The following is a 24,386-nucleotide window of genomic DNA, read 5'->3' as shown; positions in this document are numbered from 1 at the left end:
TGCTATATTGTTCCTTTATGATGGATTGTTTATTTCATTGGCATTGTTGGCTGGGCTGATTGAGTTGTTGTCCACCTGCTCTGGAAGGTACCAGGTTGGGGATGGCTGGTTTAAAGCATTCGTGACAGATGCCTACATTGTCTTCTAGTGTGTGTGTGTGTGTGTGTGTGTGTGTGTGTGTGTGTGTGTGTGAGAGAGAGAGAGAGAGAGAGAGAGAGAGAGAGACTTTCTATACCTAAGGATTATCTCAGAGAGTGCAGAGTTGCTTTTACACTCTAGCATAGATGGAGAATGTTTATTAGGCTCCATAAGATATTATGCAATCCCTTCTTATGCACCTTCAGGCCCTGTCATCCCCCAGTGCTTGAATCAGATGAGGCTTCCTATTCAGGGAAGGATACCAACATGAGCTCCAGCTAGGGATACCTGTAGCAGGGAAATCCAGTTCTTTTTTGGCTCAATGGAGTTCTATGGCATGTATGACTCCCCTGTATCTGCGAGCTAAACTCCAGGCTGTTCCCTGAAGTCTGGGAAGGTCTTTTTATATAGTTTTCAGGAAGTTTGAGCACCTTGCACAAATTATATAAATTTGGTTGTAATTTGTGTAATTTCCACAATTTGGGCCATAATTTGCATAAATTGCAGAAGCTTCCCCCCCTCCTCCCAATATGCAAAATTCCCAGAAAATTTCCCAGAAAATTCACAAATTAGCCTGACTTGCTACAGATTGAATTAGGTGCCATAATGGGAACTGAAACAAAGTCTGGGGGATGAGCCTATGAAAATTCATCGAATAAATGGATTTCTGTGACATCCCTAGCTTCAGCATGAATCAGGACCACGACAGAAAGGGCACCTGGAGAGAACACTTGAGGTTGTATCCAGGCTAAGGCTGCTGCGAAGTCCATGGGGAGGGGTAGAATGCAATGGACACCTCCCCACTCAGTCTCCTGGACCCTGTTCGCCGAGCTGCAATCTGCTTACTATGCAGCTGCCCGGTCTCTCATCAAGCAGCCATTTTGTGGAAGAAATGGCGGCTCAGGTTTTTCCATAAAAGTAATGTTGCATAAATGGCAGCTGTAAAGGGGCTATTTACACCAACGGTACAGGCATAAATGCCTTTCACATCTGAAATGTTGCATAAATAGGCCTTTTACACCCACCGTTTACACAACATTACTTTTACAGAAAAACCTGAGCCACCATTTTTATTTTTATTTTGCAAAATGGCAAAATTTCAGGACATTTCTGCTGCCTTCTTCAAATTTATTCATTTCAAAAATAAAAGAAAGCTGTACTGCTTTGCACTTTAAAAATAGAAATAACCCCCAAAGCAGTTTACCATATAAGATTAGGATTAAAATACAATAAACCCCATCATTTAAACATTAGATAAAAACAGTCAAATATCAATCAAATTAACCAGGTGTAGCTGATAATGCTAGTGGTCAGGGAAACGTCTGGGCAAACAAGTGTGTCTTCAGCTGTTGGCAGAAACACTCCACATTAGGGCCCTGCCTAAACTCAATGGGGTGATCATTCCACATGGTGGGTGCCACAATTGAGAAATCCCTCCTCCACACCATGGCAAGATGACCTTCAAGACTTCCCCCTCGGACTGTAAAGACTGGGGTGATCTATGCATAAGAAAATCTCTTAGCGAAGAAGGAAACTCATACTTCCCAAGGTTTCCCTTTATTTGACTTTGCAAATGCAACAGTAGGAAGCTGATCAGGGCTGAAATGTGCAGAGATGTGTGGTCTACTTAACTCATTTCAGCCAATGCAACTTCCCCCTCTGGCATTTTGGACTGCAAAGTGCTTAGGAATAGTACACTGGAGTGCCATGTTTGCATTGGGGCGTGCAAAATGTAGTCAAAGCTCCAGTGCCATTATTAGATGCAATGTAGTTCTCTTCCTGGAACCTCCTTTGCATCAGTCCACCCCCTTCTCGCTTCCTTTTTAAGTCCCAGTTCCTCAGCAATGCCTTTTCTAACTTTCTAAACACACACACACACACACACACACGGGTGACCATATGAAAAGGAGGACAGGGCTCCTCTAACTTTAACAGTTGTATAGAAAAGGGAATTTCAGCTGGTGTAGTTGTGATGCATGCAGCACCTGGTGCAATTCCCTCTTCATCACAACAGTTAAAGCTGCAGGAGTATAGCTAGAGTAGGGTGACCATATGAAAAGGAGGACAGGGCTCCTGTATCTTTAATAGTTGCATAGAAAAGGGAATTTCAGCAAGTGTCATTTGTATATATGGAAAACCTGGTGAAATTCCCTCTTAATCACAACAGTTAAAGCTGCAGGAGCTATACTAGAGTGACCAGATTTAACAGAGGGCAGGGCACCTACAGCTTTAACCAGTGTGATGAAGAGGAAATTTCACCAGGTTCTCCATATATACCAATGACACCTGCTGAAATTCCTATTTATTTATTTATTTATTTATTTATTTATTTATTTCACTTATATACCGCTCCCATAGCCAGGGCTCTCTGGGCGATTTACAGAAATTCTAAAATTGAGGTAAAAGCAAGTATACAAAATTTAAAACTCTAAAACACAGAACATACACACATAAAGCAATTAAAAACCGATTAAAAACTAAACATGTGGGTAATTAGGATGTGCCGCCATATGCCTATATGCGGCATTGAATATATTGAATATGCTTTTCAATACAACTGTTAAAGATACAGGAGCCCTGTCCTCCTTTTCATATGGTCACCCTAAGCTAGAGTAACCAGATACAAAAGAAGGCAGGGCTCCTGCAGCTTTAACCGTTGTTATAAAGAGGGAATTGCACCAGGTACTGCATGCATAACAACTACACCTGCTGAAATTCCCTTTTCAATTCAAAAGATACACGAGCCCTGTCCTCCTTTCCAGATGGTCACCTTCCCCCTCAACTGCTTTGCCTCCACCTCCATTGCCATCAGATTTTCCTAGGTTCACCACTTGGCTGTCGGTCCCCAGCTGCTCCTCTGCCTCTGTTTTGATGCTCTGATGTAGATGATAGGCTCTATAGACAGAGGCTCCTTCAGCATGTGTCCTGTTGGAGTGTCGAATAAAACAACATAACACATGCAGTTTTGGATTTCATCTTACAAACATGCTCCATTGTAAGCGTTATCTATGCAAGCAAGGCCCAGTGGAATTCTCTGCATTACAATGACCTGAAACGGATGTGAGGGTGGATGCCGTACATTTTCTAGCTTTGGTCCCACCGGCTTCCTGTGCCCTTGCTGTTGAAACCTAATGGCTCAGAAATTTCTCCAGAGAATCTAGTTGTATTGTTTCCCTTAAAACCATAACAAAAGGCAACCTGATGTGAGGCATAAGTCATTTCAGAATACGTATTCCCAAGATATCATTTCTTAAACTCCTCTAATTGCACACGCGCAATTCCTGCAGGCGTTAATGGTGTTTTTTTCCAGTTGTGGAGACAAAGCAGGTGGTAACCCTATCTTGCTGTGCCAGCTGAAATGTGCTCCATTTGTTCTGAATCTCACTCCCTTTTGTATTCAGATAAGTCTTATTGGTTTTGAGACATCTAGCTTTGTTCAGATGCTTCAAGCAAAGCAAATTAATAAAATTCTGGAGAGCGGCTTTTAAAAAGAATGTAGGAAGCAAATTGCAATGGGAGAGGCTATTCCAAGCAGAAACATTATCTTGTGCTACAGATTATGCGATGTGTTTGGCTTTTTATCTTTCTGCAGAACATGCCTGTATGACTGGTACACTATTGAAGAACTAACATTAGGAAGGTTGCAAGTGGTATTTTTGAAAAGGGGTTGCATGGTTCGTTCACAGTCAGAATGACCCGACAACAAATACCTTCATTTGTAGTCTGATATTGGAGGAGAAGAAGAAGCTATGAAAGTGAAGTTTTGTCTAGTGGGGGAGAAAAATACAACACAAACCAGCTTCTGGTTTTTTTTTAGGATGTTCACGTTCACATTTGAGCTGAAAGACACATTCAGGTAAATTACATAGTAGAGTCCTTGCTTGACTGTACTACTTCAGATGACAGGTAGGGAGGGGTTACATTTTTGAACATTGTCTCACTTAAAAAAAATATCTCTGCATGTAGAAAACTAGGAGATAGAGGAGAAAATTCTAGCTTAGCCCTTTTCCTGATGTGCTAGTTCTCTAGGCGAAGGGAGGTTTTTATAAAACCAATTGGGGTGCACTGAAAAAATATAGTCCACCCACCTGCAGTCTGAAGTGGTACAGCTCAATGTTGCATGAGTAAATCAGCTCTTTTTTTACTGCTGTGCCACCAAATTAATAATAATAATAATAATAATAATAATAATAATAATAATAATAATTTGTTACCCGCTTCTCCCTCTGGATCAAGGCGGGGAACAACACAAATAAAAACACCACAAAATACATAAAACTAATTCAAATGTTTTAAACCAGTGCATCATTGAAAGCAGCACACCATTAAAAAGGCATCTTAAAATTCAACTGAGTAGGCCTGCAGTGCAGGGATGTAATGGCAGGAGCAGGAATATGGCCCCTGGTGGGATTTGGGGGAGGGGATTGGCCCACAGAGGTTTCCTACACTTGCTTTAAACAAACTACAGTTTCCAGAGTTCATACATCACAGGGAACTGTGGTTCTTTAAATCTGACTGTGGAAGCTTTCCATCTCCTCCTCTGATACATAAAGGAGGGGGAACAAAAGGTGTGCAAGTATAAAGCTGACCATGGTTTATTCTCATAACATGAAACTGGGCTTCCTGTTGCATGTATTTGTTTTTTAGCTTATCCTTCAGCGTTGTTTTACTATGTAGTAACATATATATTCATTGTGGCAGAATTCTTGTATTCAGAATCTTTTTCACACACACACACACATGCATCTTCACACACCGACTGAGGCCTTAGCTAGACCTACTTTTTGTTGCGGGGGAGAGGAGGGGAGACCTCGCATTGTGAATAATGTGAGATCTCGCCCTCATTTACACGTAAGGCGCGACGACCTCAAAAAGAGAGGCATCACGCCCGCCATTTTAAAAAATTTTTTAAAGGGCTAGCTGCGCATGAGCGCTCTAGCAGAAAGGTAAGGGTGTTTTTTTAAAAAAAATACTTTCCCCTCTCCCCTCACCCTAACCCCGATGGGCGCAGTGCTCGGCGCGCGGAGCCGGCTCAAGCCGCAGCAACAGGCCACACCTTCCGCGGACTGTGGAAAAAGTGGGGCCAAAGTGTGGGGCTGTATCCCGGGGCCAAGAAGGGATGATCCCTGCCTGATCCCAAGATCCCCTGTGCATCATCTGGATGCACAGGGACGATCCCGGGGTTCACCCCAGGATAAACGCTGGTCTAGCTAAGACCTGACTCACATATGTGAGCATCATCGTTGTTTGATTATTAACACACTACCCAGAGAGCTGAAATTGGGACATGTGTAATGCGAGATACCTTGATTACTAGAGAAAGTCTGAAAAAGTACAGTGATGCAGATGTGAAATGGTCTGGCTTCCCTTAGACTAGCTAGAAGGCTGAACGTTGGGAGACGTGTAGTTCAAGAAACCTTGATTACAAGAAATGCTTTTTGAAGAGACCCTTTTTATCAAACACTCAAAACTCATAGTGTGTACCTCTATTATGCACTACATACTAGCACAGAGCTAGTACAAAATCATGCATGATGTGGAGATGGTGGATAGGGAGACTCTCATGATACTAGAACCCAGGATCATCCCATGAAGCTGAACAGTGATAGATTTAGAACAGATAAAAGGAAGTACTTCTTCACACAGCACATAGTTAAACTCTGTAATTCACTACCACAAGATGTAGTGATGACCACCAATTGGATGGTTTTAAAGGGGGGGTTGGATAAATTCCTGGGGGAGAAGGCAATCAATGGCTACTCATCCTGATGGCTATGTGCTACCTCCAGTATCAGAGGAAGTAAGCCTAAATACATCAGTTGCTGGGGAACATGGGTGGGAGAGTGCTGGTGCACCCGTGTCCTTCTTGTGGGTTTTTGGTCAACTGTGCGAACAGAATACTAGACTAGCTAGAGTAGACCCATGGTCTGATCCAGCGTAGCTCTTCTTATGTTCTTAATCTAAGCTTCATGTAAGAGGTTTAGTTTAAGAACTCCCTCTAATAGCAAACCCTGGCAGGATCTACACTACTGCTTTAAAGCGCTTTATAACAGTTTTGATGACTGTTGGGGCTCAAGACACACTCTGTATACAGTTGTCAAAACAAAGTGCTTAAAAGTGCTTTAAAGCAGTAGTGTAGATCCGGCTCCAGTTGTTAAGTGCCAACAGCTATGTAGCAAAAGTGGGGGCACTGAGAAACGAGAGAGAAGTATCAACATGTTCAGGAGAACTCAAAGGTTTTCAAAAGTACAAAAATATATATATTTGAGGGTTGGGGGGAAACACACCCATACACAAAACCGACCAAAGGCAGGCCAAATCTACGCCAAGCAAGATATTGCACTATGACAGCGGTATATAAAAGGCAGGAGCCACACCAAGCAGGATATAGTGATATGAAAGCGGTATATGGTATGTGTCATAGTTGTCAGTGCACTTCAATACCGCTACAAAGCTGTAGTGTGGCTCCTGCATTTTATATACCGCTTTCATAGTGCAATATCCTGCTTGGTGTAGATTAGGTTGAAGACGAAGCATGCTCAGTGATCAGAGAATTCTGAGTGTCTGGGGTGAGCGGGGGGAGGGGGGACTGGCAGCTGGAGGAGGGCATGGCTCTATAGCTGGCATGCTGAAAGGGAGCATCCCACACTGTAACATTTTGTTGCAGGCTCCGCTTTCGATGGCTAGATAATAATGTGGTACAGGAGCAGCAATACAGACACTTGCTTCCAAAAGGTTTGGGGGGTTGTTTGTTTGGTTTTTGCAAAACTTGGAATATCTGGACCTGTGGAGGAAAAACATCGGGAATCAGATTATACCCAGTATATAGCCAGCATTTCCTCTAATAGATAAATAAATCTCAAATTCCCAAATATTTCTGCATGGGACTGCTGTGGGAAAAGCAACCGAGGCAATCCAGCAGTAACAAGTGAGTGAGAGAAATTTGTAATAAGATTCCAGAGAATTAATTAACGAAGTCTTTACTGTATCTAGTTCATTAAATCCTTTTCAGTAATTGCAATGAAGTGTTGTTGTTGTTGCTGCTGCTGTTGTTGTTTTTCTTTTTAAAGGAGGAATGAAGTCATCAGTCTGAGTTTTATCAGGCTCCTAATAGCATTTAAATGTGAAAGGCTCCCATTTGCTTAATGCACAACCACCCAAAGCTGGATAAGGGAACGGCGCCTTGAAATTGCTTGTGTGTATCAACGGTAACCATCAGCCTTCAGCATGACTGACTCTTGCTTTCTGCTGCTCAGAACCTGAAACGCGTGGCAGAAACGTGGATGGATGAGTTCGCAGAGTACGTTTACCAGAGGCGGCCCGAGTACAGGCATCTCTCCACCGGTGATATCTCAGCCCAGAAGGAGCTTCGCAAGCACCTTAAGTGCAAGGACTTCAAGTGGTTCATGGCTGCAGTGGCTTGGGATGTCCCTAAATATTTCCCTCCAGTGGAGCCCCCACCAGCTTCATGGGGAGAGGTGAGGAATATACTCGAGCACAGCCAAATTTAGCAGCCATCTTTTGTGGCCGTTTGAGAAACTGTCCTGAGCGTCAACACAAATGGCTGTCGTGGGAAGTATGGCTAGTCACAAGGGACAGGTAACCTGCCCCGACACACTAAAGAACACTTTTGGACCCACAGTTTTTAGCACCAATGGAAAACTATTTCACAGAAATCAAACATTTTTTCTCCCCTGTCTCCTCTTCTGCCAGCTAATCCATCTCCCCTCCACAATCTCTTTATGAATCACCACCCATAGATGTGCTAGTTGTCTCTGTCTCTGTCTCTGTCTCTGTCTCTGTCTCTGTCTCTGTCTCTGTCTCTCTCTCTCTCTCTCTCTCTCACACACACACACACACACACACACACACACACACACCTCATGTATCCGTCATGGAAATGAGAGGGCTAGGGCACCTTGGCAGGCATCCAGAGGTGCATTGGTGCCCACAGGGGCCATGTTGTATATCCCTGATCCCCTCTTTACCACAGATCAGTCAGGTGCAAGACTGCCTTTCCAGCAAAGCTGCTGCTGTCAGGACAAAGCTTTCACCAAATTGATTCCAATTTCCATGGCCAACAAGGTTGTTAAGGGAGCTGGGAGCATCTAGCATCACCTAGCAAAGTATTGTTGAAATAAGGAACTGTGGTGTTCAGTCCCATATAATTATCTGTGCACAGTGTTATACTGTGTTGGGTACACACACACACACACTGCCATGTGAATTGGACCATCATATTCTGTGCCCCTTCTGACATGTGTACAAAAACCATAACACATTTTGTGTGCAAATGGTAGCTTTCCCATCCTTCCTTTTGTTCATATTTATATGAAGCAACAAACAACAACAACAATGTGGGCTTTTGAAATATTTGGTCCTCTCTAGTCCGCTTGCTGGCTTGTCTTTGTTGGCTGCTCCCTCTTGGGGTTTCAATCAGAGCTGGTTTCAAAGTCACCTTTTCATCTAGTGGGGTGGGGGGATGTCTTTTAAAATAACACACTTCAGACTGTAAACATGAGACCAGTTCATGCAAGCATCCCACCGGCTTTTGTCCACATGGTTGCTTCCAAATATAGCCAGAGAAATTTAGCGTGTGATTTGGTGGTACATTCAGGAAGCATTTTCTGCTACCAAGGTTCTACATTGGGAGCTGGAGCAATCACAGAAATCATGTTCTGATAACAGGTTATATTTCCCCCCTCATGCATACATACCCAAGACTGTATGGGAATGGTGGCCGGAGGATGTCTGTGCAAATTGCCTCTTAGGGCCAAACTGAATGCGCCATTAAATGTGTACTTGCATTTAATGCACATTTTTTAAAAATGCAAAGAGTGGCTACTGGAAGAGGGTCTGATCATTACTGAAATCGAAGCAGGCAGGGAGCGTGTGTATGACCCTCCCTGCAGACTTGCTGTGGTCCTGGCGAATCTTGCTCCTCCGAAGCTGCTATTTGCATTGGGAGGAAGGCTCCCTTGGGCCATGTAGCAGGAGAGGAAAGCGATTCTCCTTCCTGCTCACTGTGATACTGCTAATGATCAGCCCATCCCCACCTCTGTGGCTGCTCTCTGCATTTAAGGGGGAAAAGAAATACAAAGATGTATAACATCACATCTAGTTTGGCTTTTAGATATTCCAGATGGAGGCGTGTCAGAATGATCCATTTTCATTTCAAATAAGTCAGAAATCTATAGGGAGAAAATGGCATGTCACTAAAGAATGACCCCCAACCGATATGGGACGAGCAAAGCTTAGCTGGTTGCTCCCTTTCCCTCACCTGTCCACACATCAACCATTTTGTAATATATGTGAGCAGGACTCTATAGAGCTCTGATTTGCTACCTCTCTAGAACTGTTTCCTTTTACTCTCAGCATTTATCTCTGTTATGTCGTTCAAGCATACATTGATGTACACCCTGGCTTCTCTAACACGGCAAATCTGCAGTTGCAGATGCATTGAATTATCTTCAGGCATTTTATGTTTCTGCTTATTGTTAGCATCAAGCTTCAGGCTTCAGCTTCTGAGCTTTTACTTGTTTTGTTTTGTTTTGTTTTGAACATAAGACCAACATTCTAAAATTTAAGCTTTTTGTCACAGTGAAGCCTGCTAACCATGCTGTATCCCAAGCACTGACCTTTGTCAAAGTGCATATGTGAAGCGCTTCTCTCTAAACGCTATGAAAGCACAGTGCAGCGGGCACTTCATGAGACCTTCAGAATACATCCTGGTGGTTCCTGTTTTGTGTTGTAGTGCACAGCTGGGTTCATAGGAACTGTGCATTTGGGGATAATCTAGCAGTCCTTGCAGAAAAAGTCCATACCCGTCACTTCCAGCTGTGTGGACATGCTTCAAGGCTGTGGTGGTCAGAACTTAAATGTGGGGCCTAATTGTATTGCCACTTGAACTTGAAATAAAAGTTGGCAAAGATGTCCACTTCTCTCAACCAGCAATGCTCTACCAAGAAAACTCCAGCATTAGTTGCTGGTTGGGTTTGCTTTGATTATGCACCCATCCTCCATGTTAAAAGGGTGTGAGGGGTCAAAAGAGTCTTTCCCATTCCCCTCCATTTTAACTCACTAATTATTGTACCGCTATTGTAGGATTGGGGCCTGAGCAATTGGAACCACAAAGGAGGAAAACATTCTCGTGGGTCTGGAATTTGTTATTGTTTATAGCACCTAGAAAAATTATTGGTGGCACATAGCAAAAAAATTCCTATATGTCCCATCTTTTGGTCCATATCTTTTCTAATAGATCTTTTTCAAACCAACACTTGACTGTGTGTGTCCCCCGCCCTTCCACTCTCAATGATGAATGAGAGTTTCTCTCAAAGGCACCCACTAGCTGAGCCTATCAGGAGCCTGCCTCATACCCAGATGGGCTCTCATTCGAGGTCTTTTCCATTTGGGAAAGATGCACATTGGCCTGGCTGTGCCAGGTTGCTGAAGGGTAGCAGTTCAATACCTGAATTGCAAATCCATAAACAGTCTATGAAAAGTTGCCTTTCTTCTTGTAAAGCTCATAGAAATGAAAGATTGATTGACAGTGCCTGTTCTTGCAAAGGCTAATGGGACTTTTGAAAATAGCCAAATTTACCCTTGAGGCAACCTGCTATTTTGAATTCCGTTTCGCCTCCAACCATGCATTGCTGGAAGGGTACGGAATCCAGCTTTGTCTTCTGTTTTACCTTTTCATGCCTTGAAGCAAGTGCTGGATGGCAGGCCAATTACAGAAGGGTGTGACGTGGAAGAAACTCACTATTTAATGAATTCATTGCTATCTGTTTTACATATGTCAGGCTTATAACTTGAGCTGTGTGCATGTTATAATTCTGTGGTCACGGAATTCAGAGTTTTCAGAATTTCAGCATTTATGTCAAAAAGCAGGGGAACAATCTTCATGAACACATATAACAGGACTGGCATAGAGCCAGGGATGCATGAGGAATTTGATTTTTACAAATTCTAGTATGACATCAGCTAATTCACACCTCCCAAACTAACTTGCAAATCAGAATAGAATTGTCCTTCGAATTTCACACTTCTCCCAATGTTGTCAGACAGTTCTTGGCTCAAAAAAGATGTGAAATGTGTATTTTGGAATAAAATACATTTAATGATGCATATTTTTAGAGGAAATGATTAGAATTATTATTTTGTGACACAACACATTCAAAAAGACTTGTTTAAATATGTATTTAAATTAGTGCTGTGCCAAATATTTAAAGGCTTTCTTTTTTGGCAATTCGTGGGGGGAAATTAGTATTACCCCCCTAAAAAGTTCTAAAAAGGGGGCAAGAGCTTTTTTATACCTCTAAAAGCCCCATTCTGGCTTGCAGTGGAGCGGGACTCTTAGAACAGAGCCTTTCAGTCCAGCAGCACTTCGTAAATGCTCAGGAGACCACATGGCGTCACTGTGTAAACAATCCTGCAATGCTCCTACAGCATGGGGGAGGGGGATTTTGAGAGTTAAAAAATAGAAAGGAGAGGTAATGGCCACTTTCCACATTTACAAGGGAATCCTGCCTCCTATCCGGCTGGGCATCAGGAAAAACGTCCTGACTGTTAGAGCAGTACGACAATGGAACCAGTTACCTAGGGAGGTTGTGGGCTCTCCCACACTAGAGGCATTCAAGAGGCAGCTGGACAACCATCTGTCAGGGATGCTTTAGGGTGGATTCCTGCATTGAGCAGGGGGGTTGGACTCGATGGCCTTACAGGCCCCTTCCAACTCTGCTATTCTATGATCCTCAATGCCACTGATATTCACCCCCTCCCTGCAAAAGAGGCAGAAATAAAAATGGTACCACTTTCACAGGGAAGGAAGAATTTTACAAAAGTAGAGACCAGTGTTCAGAAACAGAGTGGTCTGACCATCCCTCCATAGAGCTCACTAGCACCTTCTTCACTCCCTCCCTAGCTCCATCTGGGCCTTGGCCTACATTCACTGCAGCATGTTAACTAGGGTGACCATATGAAAAGGAGGACAGGGCTCCTGTATCTTTAACAGTTGCATAGAAAAGCGAATTTCAGCAGGTGTCATTTGTATATATGGAGAACCTGGTGAAATTCCCTCTTTATCACAACAGTTAAAGCTGCAGTCACCCTGCCCTCTTTTAAATCTGGCCACTCTAGTATAGCTCCTGCAGCTTTAACTGTTGTGATGAAGAGGAAATTTCACCAGGTTCTCCATATATACAAATGACATCTGCTGAAATTCCCTTTTCAATACAACTGTTAAAGATACAGGAGCCCTGTCCTCCTTTCCATATGGTCACCCTAGTTGAAACAAGTAACAAAATGTGTGAAAGAATCAAAGCGTTAGACCTGACTAGCTCTTTGATATTAGGAGGCGCGTTTCAGCGTCAGCTGCCTAGCTTTAATGACTTAATCTCATCCCATCAGCTCGTCACATTGATGTGGGATAAAGGCAACGGTTAAAAAAGGATCTCATCTTGAATGCTGCACCACCTCTGTGCCATTCACATCCCATCAATTGAACTTAACGTCCTTCAGAATTGCAGAGCCTGTTGTTTTATCTGTGCTTCAGTTTCTGGTTCCAACTTCGTTCTTCCTCTTTTTATGGATCCTTCCTTTTTATAGTTTGTATAAAAGCTTTGTGTGTGTGTCTGTGGGTGTGGGTGTATTTTTAAAAGTTGTTAGATATCAGTTGGCTTAAAAGAAGGCTAATTGCAAAGCATTCAGCCTATGGATTCCAGTATCTGAAGTATCTACAGTACTGCTCTCTTTTTCTTTTGTTAATTGCCGTAGCTAAGTCAGTTAAAGCTCCTACTGCTTCAAACTCAAAATGCCTTTCCTCTTTAGTATTTTGCACTCTTGGAAACCTTCCCGATGCTCTCCTAATGCCACATAGCCATTTGCGCATTCAAGTCACCAAAGCTTTGTTACGTGAGAAGTATTCTGTAAATTTGTGGGGATTGGAAGCCTTTTATGAGGCCGGATTGCGCTGCGGTGACCCTGTCAAGAGAGTCACAGCACCGGCCTTGTTAGTCGAGGACAATACATTATTTGAAGAGATTATTCAATTGAGAAGCATTTTTGACGTGATTTGCCATGTATTTGAGAGACCGAAGATTGGTTCGTTTAGAAGCTTCAGCCCTTTGCCACATCCAGTCTTCGTCATTCTTAAATGCTGCTAGACTGCCGCATGGCTTTTTTTCCTAATAGCATGTAAGCCTGGTTTCAATTAATCTTAACAGGACAGAAAATACTCAGAGATTCATAGCTTTGATTGACCAGTTTACTGTTCAAAATGGAGCTTGAGTTGATTACAAGCAGCTTCACAGGTATATACTATTCTTTACCCAGGGAGCTCGGGATACTTTTGTTGGGTTATTGTGCCAGAACTTTTCTCTCTCTGGAACTCTGTTTGTGCTCAGAAACAAACACACATCACGCAGGTCTTACACAGCAGAGCTGGTTTATTTCCTTCAGGCTTCTGTGCAGTCCAATTCAGATCAGTTCAGATCAGCACACTGAGGCATGCACAGAGAGCAGTGATCAGTAAGCAGTGATCAGTTCCATTTTACACAAGTGAGAAACTATATACAGATCTACACAATTCTTATCTACATTACATACAGCTGTGATGAGGCTAACTTAGAATCTTGGCAAGGTTCCCAGAACAGCCTCTATCTCAAGGTAATTACCCACAGATAGTCTTTCTCTGTTTAACCCTGAGATAGCCATACACACACAATTTTAATGACTAAGCAAGTATTTCTTTCATATACTTAACAGTCCTCCTCTTGCGCATGTTGTTTAAATTGTGTTACAATCTGAGACCCAGCTTTAAAAGCATCTCTTTGTGTTTTACCATTGATACTGGTTTTGTGAATAAATCAGCCAACATCATTTCAGATGGACAATATTCAAGCTTAATCCAGCCCTTCTGAATTATATCTTTCACATGAGAATAACGAACATCCACATGTTTAGTTCTTGGTTTACACTTTTCAGATGTAGCCATACTAATACATGCCTGATTATCCTCAAATATGGTTACTGGTGTCTTAATTTCCAACCATCCTCTGCTACCAATCTTGCTCTGTAACGTTCCACCTGTCCTTTCTCATTTTGTTTTACTTTGAATACCCATTTACAGGTAATGGCTTTACGACCTTCAGGTAAAGGTACTAGCTCCCACGTTTCATTTTTTTCCATTGCTCTGATTTCCTCTGACATTGCTTCATGCCAGCCCTGAGCTTCTGTAGGTTCCATTTCCTGAATTTCCTCAAATGAAGTAGGTTCATAGGCTATTAGTAAAGCTCTATGAGAAACCTGTTTGCTTTGGTATTCATCTGAGTAACGAATTGGAGCTTTGCGTTCCCTTTCTGGTCGTCTTGGCATAGTTACAGGCATAGTTTCCTCCTTTACAGTTTCTTCCCCCTCCCTCTCTTGCTGAGATTGTTCAGGAATTTCTTCTGTTTCTACAGCTTTCTGTTCTACAGGCAAACTTACATACTGTTTTGTTTCCTGCATTTGTTCATGAAAAACTACATCTCTGCTCACAATTACACTTTTGTGATATGGAGACCACAAACGATAGCCTTTTGTTTGTGTATCATATCCCAACAGTTTACATTCCAAACCTCTCTGAGCTAGTTTTCCTGGTCTGTTTTCTTTCTGAATATGAGCAAAACATTTACTTCCAAAAACCCTTATATGTGACACTCTAGGTTTTCTTTTGTAAAACATTTCATATGGAGTTTTTTCATGTACAGAGTGGTAAAGCCTGTTTAACAAATAATTTGAGGTGGACAAAGCTTCTGCCCAGAACAGGTTAGACAATCCTGACTCTTTCAATAGAGCTCTTAACATGTTCTGCAAGGTTCTGTTTTTCCTTTCTGCAACTCCATTTTGAAATGGTGAATATGGAGCAGTAAGGTCATGTTGTATACCCTCATCACTGAGGAATTTTTTTAATTGGTTGCTAAGAAATTCACCTCCCCGGTCCGTTCTTAGATTAGCTATAGGTTCTTTAAATCTATTTTTACTCCACTTAACAAACGCTTTAAACTTTCCAAAAGTTTCACTCTTCTGTTTTAACACATACACAAATCCAAATCTACTGTAATCATCAACAATAGACAAGAAAAATCTGTTTCCTCCTTGACTTGTCTCAAAAGGACCTGCAAGATCTGCATGAATTAATTCAAAAATTCTTTTTGTTGTTCTCTCACTATGTTTTGGAATGTTTGACTTATGACACTTGGTTTCACTGCATACATTACATTCTACATAGTTAGAACATGGTTTGATTTTCACCCCTTCACACAATTCTGGAATCTTAGAAATTGTTTTATAGTTAGCATGACCAAACCTTTTATGAGTTAAATGGATACACTCTTGGTGTGGTTTGCAATTGGCTATTGTTTTTGTTGTGACTTTGCTGGCTACAACTTCATTTTCTGTACAAGTATTAATCACATACAAAGATTCTTTCATTATTCCCTGCACACACACCTTGTTTCCCTGTTTTATAGTACAATTTTCTTCAGTAAAACAAACCTCATACCCCATTTCTGTTAACTGAAACACACTTAGAAGGTTTGTTTCTAATTCTGGTACATATAAAACACTTTGTAGTTCAACTCCCAGACAATCAAAATATACATTACCCACACCACAAATCTGGATTTTTGTTCCATTTGCAAGGGTAACACACTTTTGCTCTGAAGTAGAAGTTTCCAAGGTTACAAATGAAAGTTTGTCTTTTGCCATACTTATTGAAGCCCCAGAGTCCAAAAACCAAGGATTCATTGTCTCTTTGACTCTTGCTAGAAGACATTTCTTTGTTGATTCAGCTTCATTCATGTTGTTTTCTTCTCTCCACTTTGCTGTCAACAGCTTCTTCTTCTTGTTGCAATCCCGCCTTAAGTATTCTGTGTAACCACAATTAAAGCATTTCCTTGCCTTTAATGCAGCCACCACATCTGAAGATTTATGGCTTTGTTGAAATTCAGCCACAGGAAGTTTAAAGCTCTGTTGTTTTGAAGCTTGTCTTCTTTCATAGGTTTCCAGTAGTTTTCCAGCTACATACTCGAGGGTTAAATTTTTCTCCTCTTGACTTTCCATCATGGTGACAACCGCGTCGTATGATGAATCAAGACTTGACAAAATCACATAGACTTGGTGTATAGTTGTAAACTCCATCCCTCGTGCCCTGAGTTGATTGAAGATTTCTCTCATGCTTTTCAAATGGTTTGACATAGACTCCCCTGGTTTCAGCTTCATTCCATACAGTTTCCGGGTTAGAATTACTTTACTGCCCGCTGTTTCTCTTTGATATACAGCTTGTAGCGCATTCCAGCACTCTTTTGATGTATTCAAAAACTGAATGAAGGAAATTTGAGAGTCTTCCACAGCTAATGCAATAACTGCCATTGCTTTTGCATCGTCCTTAAACCATTTAGCATTCTGTGGATCTGCTCTATCTGGTGGATCCTCTGTGACTACATACCACAGTTCAGCCTGAATCAGATACATTTGCATTTTGTAAGACCATAATGCATAGTTAGAGTCATTCAGCTTTTCTAACAATTGATGCAAACCAGACATATTAGCTCCTGCCATTTCCTCTGCTTTAGGAATTGGTATCTCACCGTCCTCCTGCTCAGAGTCCTCCTCAGAGTCAGCCGACTGAGATTTTTCCTCACTTTGCAGCACTGGCTTTAGCTTGATGTCTTCCTTCATCAACAGTTTTCTGTTTTAGCAGACTCCTGGTTCTGGTTCTGATACTGCACCGTTCCCACCAAGTTCTGGTTCTTCTGCCTGGGTTAGGCTGGCGTAGACTTGCCTGGACTGGACTGGGCTGGGCCCATAACCTTTGTTGGGTTATTGTGCCAGAACTTTTCTCTCTCTGGAACTCTGTTTGTGCTCAGAAACAAACACACATCACGCAGGTCTTACACAGCAGAGCTGGTTTATTTCCTTCAGGCTTCTGTGCAGTCCAATTCAGATCAGTTCAGATCAGCACACTGAGGCATGCACAGAGAGCAGTGATCAGTAAGCAGTGATCAGTTCCATTTTACACAAGTGAGAAACTATATACAGATCTACACAATTCTTATCTACATTACATACAGCTGTGATGAGGCTAACTTAGAATCTTGGCAAGGTTCCCAGAACAGCCTCTATCTCAAGGTAATTACCCACAGATAGTCTTTCTCTGTTTAACCCTGAGATAGCCATACACACACAATTTTAATGACTAAGCAAGTATTTCTTTCATATACTTAACAACTTTATGTGGGTTATCCTACTCTCTTCTCATTCCTCTTAGTGGTCTTGGGAGGTGAGTTAGGTGGAAAGATAAATTACTTGCACAAAGCTGAGTGAGTTTCATAACTGATGGAGAATTTGATCCCAAGTCTGCTTGCAGCCAAGTTCCGTACTCTGTTCATTGCTGACCAGCTCTCTGGAATCCAAAAAGCATCATTCGTGTACCAAAGAGTTTGGACATGCCCAGTGCTATTCCTTTCACAGCTCCATACCATAAGCCAGGGTTATCCAATGCAGTGTTTGTGGGTGCCACTGTACCAAAAAGGCCAGGCTGAGGTGCCCACCAAGCTGATTTCACTCCCTATATGCTTATAGAGCAATTCTTCACAGGCTTGTATAGGGAGTGAAAAAGACCTCCTACTAAAGGAAGGCTGGAAGGGGGGTGAGGTCGTCATCCCCTCCCCCCCCACACACAGACACCCAGAACTCTTGGGGCAACAGAGTCCTCAGTGAGGGGGTAAGCTTTGCACACACACCCTCCAGCCAATTTTCAGCAGGGGGACTTTTTTCACCCCATGCAAATAAATGGAAAAAAGGATAGAGTGAGAAAGCAAAGAGAGGAGCCAGAGAAAGAGTGGGGGGAGGAAGATCGGGGGGGGGGAGAGAGAGAGAAGCCAGAGAGAAGGGGGAAGGCAGAGGAATGAGAGGGAGAAGAGGGAGGGAGGAAAGAAGAGCAGCCAGAAAGACAGAAGGAAGGCAAGAAAAGAGGAGCCAGAGAGAAAGAGAAGAGCCAGGGAGAGGCAGAAGTTAAAGTGGGTAGCACATATTCATACACAAACACAGATAAGGGAGCATTCATAACATTTTTGTGATTGGTCCGCCACCCCTCTAGAGCAGTCAATTTGTAATGGTGCCCAGGACACTTCCCCCCCCCAAAAAAAATCCAAATGTGCCCACAAGCCCAAAAAGGTTGGAGACCTTTGCCATGTAACAATTGCTTGGTTTCAAATGTACTTGATGTGGAATGTAGGGCTGGGAAATGCAAGGCCCCAAGTTCTGGAGCATTGGACAGCCCTTGGGCCCTCTACCCAATGTCCTCCCTCTGTTCCTACTGCTGGGGGGGGAGGCACCCCCCCAAAAAAAAACCCTGACTGGATGCCCCCATTTCAGGTTAAATCACATTGTGCTTTTTAAGGAGCTTAGTTTAAACTGTGATTTTGCAGTCAAGCTTGAATCAGCATGCAGGGCTCAGGTTGGACTGAACTTGGCGAATATGAGCTATTTTCAGTAAATCGGAAAAATGGCTTCTGTATCTTTTCCTGTAACTAATTCCAAAATTCAGAAACCCCATTGGACTCCCAATGACATTAATGGGGATGCAATAGGGCCTGAATGCCTCCATCCACCCCATGTGAGCCACCAAGTCACACACTCATGAGCCCTCTCCCCTGTTCTCCAAAAATTACCTGGTGACAGTGGTGGCCAGAAGTCCTTACTGAAAAGCCTCCATACCTCTCTGGTGCCTGGAGTGTGGTATCACAGTGGCCAGTACCCTGGAACATGTAAGTTCCCAGAATAACTGGATACTCTTATCACTTGTGCTATGGTGGATCTCCATTTCCCAGAGCTCCTTCCACCTAGGATGCTGCTGAAAGTTGGAAGTGGAAGAGTTCTAGAGTGCGTACTCTCCAGGGAAGGATCTACACTACTGCTTTTAAATGGTTTATAACAGTAGTGACAACTGCTGGGGCCCAGGACACACTCCCTATACAGTCTTCAAAGTGTCATATCCTGCATAGTGTAGATCTGACCCAGGACACCTGTCATCCTTACCAAATACTCAGGTGCCCTGCAAAACTACATATCGCAGAGCACCTTGCTAACCTGTGTATGCTCAGGAGCTTGGTTTTCATTCCATGCAAGGGAATAACTTCTCATAGAAATGGTATCAGTTGACAATGCAATCAAACATTAGGAGCTGGAGAAATTCTTATTCCGAACCAGATAAATACAAGAGAACTTCAGCTATTGGGCAGGATAAAAATGTAGTAAAAAAAGACACTACTGTTTCTTTCTGTTTGCGAAGGTGGAGGATAGTGCATTGGCCATGAGCAGAGAGCTATTGCAAGCAAAAGTAAAAAGCAATGTCTTTAGCACAGTGGTTGTGGGAGATTAATAGGCACCCAGATCAGGAATTAATTTGATGGTAGGCCCACGTGGGTTGAGCCTCCCCATCACTTTTCCAGGGTTGTCAGTGCTGCTCCTCACCCCAAAATTGGGAAATAAAAAGATATAACTAGTATCAGTATAAGAAACTCACATGTCTTTCCTTTTCCGCCCTCTGTGCTTTCTCATTTTTCTTATGCCTTTCCCCCCTCCTGGCTTCAGGCTGCTTCAGACTCTCTACCTTGCAGGTCTTTCCCTCGCTCTGTCTCTGTCTGTCTCTCTCTCTTACATGTATTTGTGTTCCGCTCCCACCCACAATAAAATGTGTTCCGTGCTTGAGGTTGTTTGCATTTTGCTAGGTTTTGGTGAGCCCGAGTATGAGACGGTCTTCCTGTAGAGGAAACTATGGATCAAGCTACATGTTATATTCATTATGTAGCAGGCTGCTCCCTTTCTTGTTTTTCTTTACTCTAAAGTAAACATGTAGCGCCCCAATCTGGGGCCACTGTGCATGGGGAGGAAAGGGTAAATCCTCCCCTCCCCAGCTGCTGCTCCAATAAAATCTGACCCCGTGCAGCAGTTAAAGAAATAAGGGAAGCTTCTCATCCTGCTTTTTTTTAACTGCTTCATGCGAGGGTGAATTTCAGGAGGGACGTGGCTCAGGAGGGAATTATTAAACGTCCCATGCTTGCTGGGGACTGTTGGGAGTTGTAGGCCTTTTTTCTGTCTAAACACGTATAGGATGTGTGCGTCCTTATTCTGGATCCATCCCACTGACATCCTCAGAGTGTCTCTTAAGACACAGTGGCCCCATTCAGAGGACACCTTAAACCATGGCTTCAACCATGGTGAATAAAGCAAAAAGCCTTATTCACCATAGTTTAAGCCATAGTTTAAGGGGTCTTCTGAACACAGCCTGGCTTTCTGGCTTAGCCATCATGGTTAAAGCCATGGTTTAAGGTGTCTTCTGAATGGGCCCAGTAAATGTCACTTGAAAGTGTGATGGTGGTTTTAAAACTAGGATGGGAAACATGTGGCACTCCAGATGTGGTTGGACCACAACACCCATCACTCCTAGCCAGCATAGCCAATGCAAAGGGATGATGGGAATTGCAGTTCAACATCATGTAGAGGGCCACCCGTTCCGCATCTCTGCTTTAAAGGAGAACTACATCCCGAACTCACTCTGCCACTCGTATTTTAATCACAAACCTTTAAAGCTTTCCCCCCTTTTTTCTTTTTTTGCCGCAAGGCTTCAGTTCATGAGACCTTGGAATCCGGTTGAAGATTTTAGTATTTAAAACTTATCAACGTATCCACTCATATTTCCATATAATTAAATGGAAGCCTTTCGCTGTTATTACCACTGGCGGACTGACAGTTCCGTTTGTCTTTCACAGCAAGATCTTTTTTCATTTTAAATTAAAGCAAATTTGCTTAATTAGGGTGGTGGCGGGGGTGTCGCGCTGGTTTTCGAAAAGAGATGGAGAGTATATGGCTCTCACTGCGTGATTAGCTGGCTGAAGTTGTGGATCATTATTTTTTAAATGCCACACACTCATTTATATTTATTACCTCTATTTATTTATTTTCTCCTCAAGGGTTGGGGAGAGAGATTTAAAATAATGAAGGCATTTAGGGACACATGTTGAGATTTTCAGAAATGCTCGAGTTGTTTTGAGGAATGTGTCTCTCCCCCCTTGCTTCTAAAGTGATACTTAAAGGAGGCAAGCTGCCCTGGAATTAAAAGATTATGAGGAACCAATAATATATTTTTTCCAATAAAGTATATATAATTAATATGGTGGCTCAGATGCCAGTGGGGTGGTGAGTCCGCTGTGGATTTCAGTCAGAACCAGTCAGCCCTCTAAAGGACCCATCCAAAGTAGCTCCTTTAGAGGTCTAACTGGTTCTGACTGAAATCCACAGCAGATTAACCACCCCACTGGCATCAGAGCCACCAGCCTCCACTGTTTATGGTGCTTCCAGTTGTGCAGCTTGGTCCGGAGCACCCCACAGACACCCCACACACCGCCAAATGGCTACCCAGAGAACAACAGGCAGGGGCAGCAGCAAACAGGGCTGGTGTCTGCACTTGCACCCGCATGGCCCTGCCAGGGCCCACTGGGACCGGTACTGCTCACCACAGGATCCTTTCTTTCGTACTCATAAAAATAATAATAATAATAATAGAATCATAGAACAGCAGAGTTGGAAGGGGCCTACAAGGCCATTGAGTCCAACCCCCTGCTCAATGCAGGAATCCACCCTAAAGCATCCCTGACAGATGCTTGTCCAGCTGCCTCTTGAAGGCCTCTAGTGTGGGAGAGCCCACAACCTCTCTAGGTAACTGATTCCACCGTCGCACTGCTCTAACAGTCAGGAAGTTTTTCCTGATGTCCAGCTGGAATCTGGCTTCCTTTAACTTGAGCCCGTTATTCCATGTCCTGCACTCTGGGGGGATCGAGAAGAGATCCTGGCCCTCCTCTGTGTGACAACCTTTTAAGTATTTGAAGAGTGCTATCATGTCTCCCCTCAATCTTCTCTTCTCCAGGCTAAACATGCCCAGTTCTTTCAGTCTCTATAGGCAGTGGGCAATGATAGGCAATGCCTCTATAGGCAATGATAGGCAGTGGGAGGATAGGCAGGCATGTACATGGCTACAGATCTCATTTTATTATTTTTTTCCTTGGCAAATATATTATTCTTTTCTGCTACAAAACATGAAGTCCTGGATTACCCTGATTAAGGTAGCCACTTATGCATTGCCCAAAGGGAGGAAAAGCATCACAAAAAGAGGACACTGATTTCCCTAAAATTTGCAGACGCTATTATGTATGTCTAGATGGATATTTAGAAATCATTAAAATGGAAATGCAGTACATCTCGCCGTAAGTGTGGGAGCCTGTGACCACACGACCCATGTGCCTTGCTCAGTCTGTTGCCCAGGTGCTGCTGTTGGTCAACTTCAAGGCCCAGCACTCCCTTCTCATATTCCTTATCAATAAACCAGACTTGGGCTGGACAGCTGTTGAAAAGCCAGATGCCTTTAAAATAGAGGATAGACCTCTGGCGAACCTTCAAACAGAGGGCTGTCCTCTGTAAAAGAGGACATATGGCCACCCTAGGTCATGTGAGCAGCCCACTCCTACTGTAGGTGGCTTCTGCCCTTACACCATTGTAATGCATTCTACTTGATGCCAGTGGGAAACGGCAATCACTGAAGAATACTGTGCCCGGAGGAGATGGAAACTGTTGGGTTGGATTATTTATTTGGTGAGGCATTTTGTTATGTATATTTTATGCCGCTATCCAGACGAGATGAGGTGTTGCTGTTTTTAAAATGAGACACAGGCCTTGCTCTCAGCCTTTCAAAAGAGATTGGAAATGTGTGGAAAAGGTGGAGTCAGTTGGACAATGCTCTTTCCTTTGCTTTTGCTTTTATTTGCGCAGAAGTGGTACAACTGCCCGGTGGTCCTTACTCCCCTAGTTGTTGACTGAAGTCAGAGTCCATTCCCTCACTTTCTCAGTTTCAGGGCAACTGGCAATTGGCAAAGCATTCTTTCTGGCAGGGAGGTGTAAGCAAGGTGCCTGGAGCTGCTCCTTCTATGGTTGATGGCCTGGCATGGACTAATCTTCTCCTTCCCAAAAGTGGTCCTTGTACCTCAGGCAAGTGGCAGATACCAGAGTGCGTAATGCCTGCCTAAGACAGTTTGCTAAAGAGAAGGACAATATGGTGCTTCCCCCAATTCCATATACAGAAGCCGACCAGACTGGCAGTTGAATCTTACTGGTGATGGGACATGTTCTCCACCACACCTGACGATAGCAAGCTAGCTTAAGGGAAGCAGGGAAGGCCACACGGCAATGTCCTTCAATAGAAAGAACAGGTGAGGGGGAGTCTCATGAGAAATGGCTGGCGGGATGCCATAGCTGCCCACCGCCCGCACAGTTTCGCCCAGGTAAGGCAGCTGCCTAACCTTTCATATGGTAGAGCCAGCCCTGAGAGTGACCTTCTATCTATCTATCTATCTATCTATCTATCTATCTATCTAAAATTATTTCTAGGCACCTTTAAGGGTGGATACAATAAAATCCATAAAAACAGGTTTCAATAAAATCCATAAAAACATAAATTGGCAATTAAAATCAATAGAACCAAAACCTACAAATTAAAATCAATGGTCCCAATTTAAGAGAAGGCCAGTGAAAACAGGCAGGTCTTCAGGTCTTCCCTGAAGACCTGCAAATAAGGAGTCTGATGATCCCCTGATGGAAATCGTCTCCAGAGGGACAAAGCCACCACTAAGAAGACCCTCTCCCTTGTAATCACTAGCCAAATCACCCATGGCCATGAGAAGGGTCTCTATTGATGACCTCAGAGTGCCAGCAGGCTAGTATGGGAAAAGGCAATCTATCCCGTACCTTGGGCCCCAACCATTGGAAGTCTTAGAAGTGCTAAACGTTTATTTATTCATCTTGGTGGAGTGACTTCTTTCATTTACATGCAGCATTTTTAAAATGAATGTGTTTTCATCTCCTTAACACTGGCTGACAACCACAAGGCAGGAGTACATCCTTTTCCACTCAGCATTACAGATCCATACTACATCACCCACTCTCCAACATTTCGCAAGGTGCCAAAGTGTACATTTTCTGTACATGTTCTCACAAGTTGCTATTGCAGCTTTTGCTCTTTCACATTTATGCTGGCCAAGAAAGTTGTCAAACTGCCATTCCTTACCTTCGTGGTATAACAGATTTTCAGTAAGATACTTACATCACCCACAGAAGCCCATGTGTGTGTGATTGCAGAATAAACTTGGCACCAGCTG

At 43.1% G+C, this 24,386-nt stretch overlaps 1 protein-coding gene across 1 annotated transcript in view; it reads left to right on the top strand.

Annotated features, from left to right (window-relative positions):
• GALNTL6 (polypeptide N-acetylgalactosaminyltransferase like 6) overlaps positions 1–24,386 on the top strand; it is a 642,113-nt gene that overhangs the window by 583,512 nt on the left and 34,215 nt on the right. Inside the window, exon 10 of the mRNA XM_063135437.1 lies at positions 7,395–7,616. Coding sequence (XP_062991507.1) covers positions 7,395–7,616 — 222 coding nt within the window. The remainder of the gene's footprint in view (positions 1–7,394; positions 7,617–24,386) is intronic.

Source organism: Elgaria multicarinata, chromosome 10, assembly GCF_023053635.1.
Source record: "Elgaria multicarinata webbii isolate HBS135686 ecotype San Diego chromosome 10, rElgMul1.1.pri, whole genome shotgun sequence".
Taxonomy (NCBI): domain Eukaryota; kingdom Metazoa; phylum Chordata; class Lepidosauria; order Squamata; family Anguidae; genus Elgaria; species Elgaria multicarinata.
This window is presented reverse-complemented; position numbering and strand designations above follow the sequence as displayed.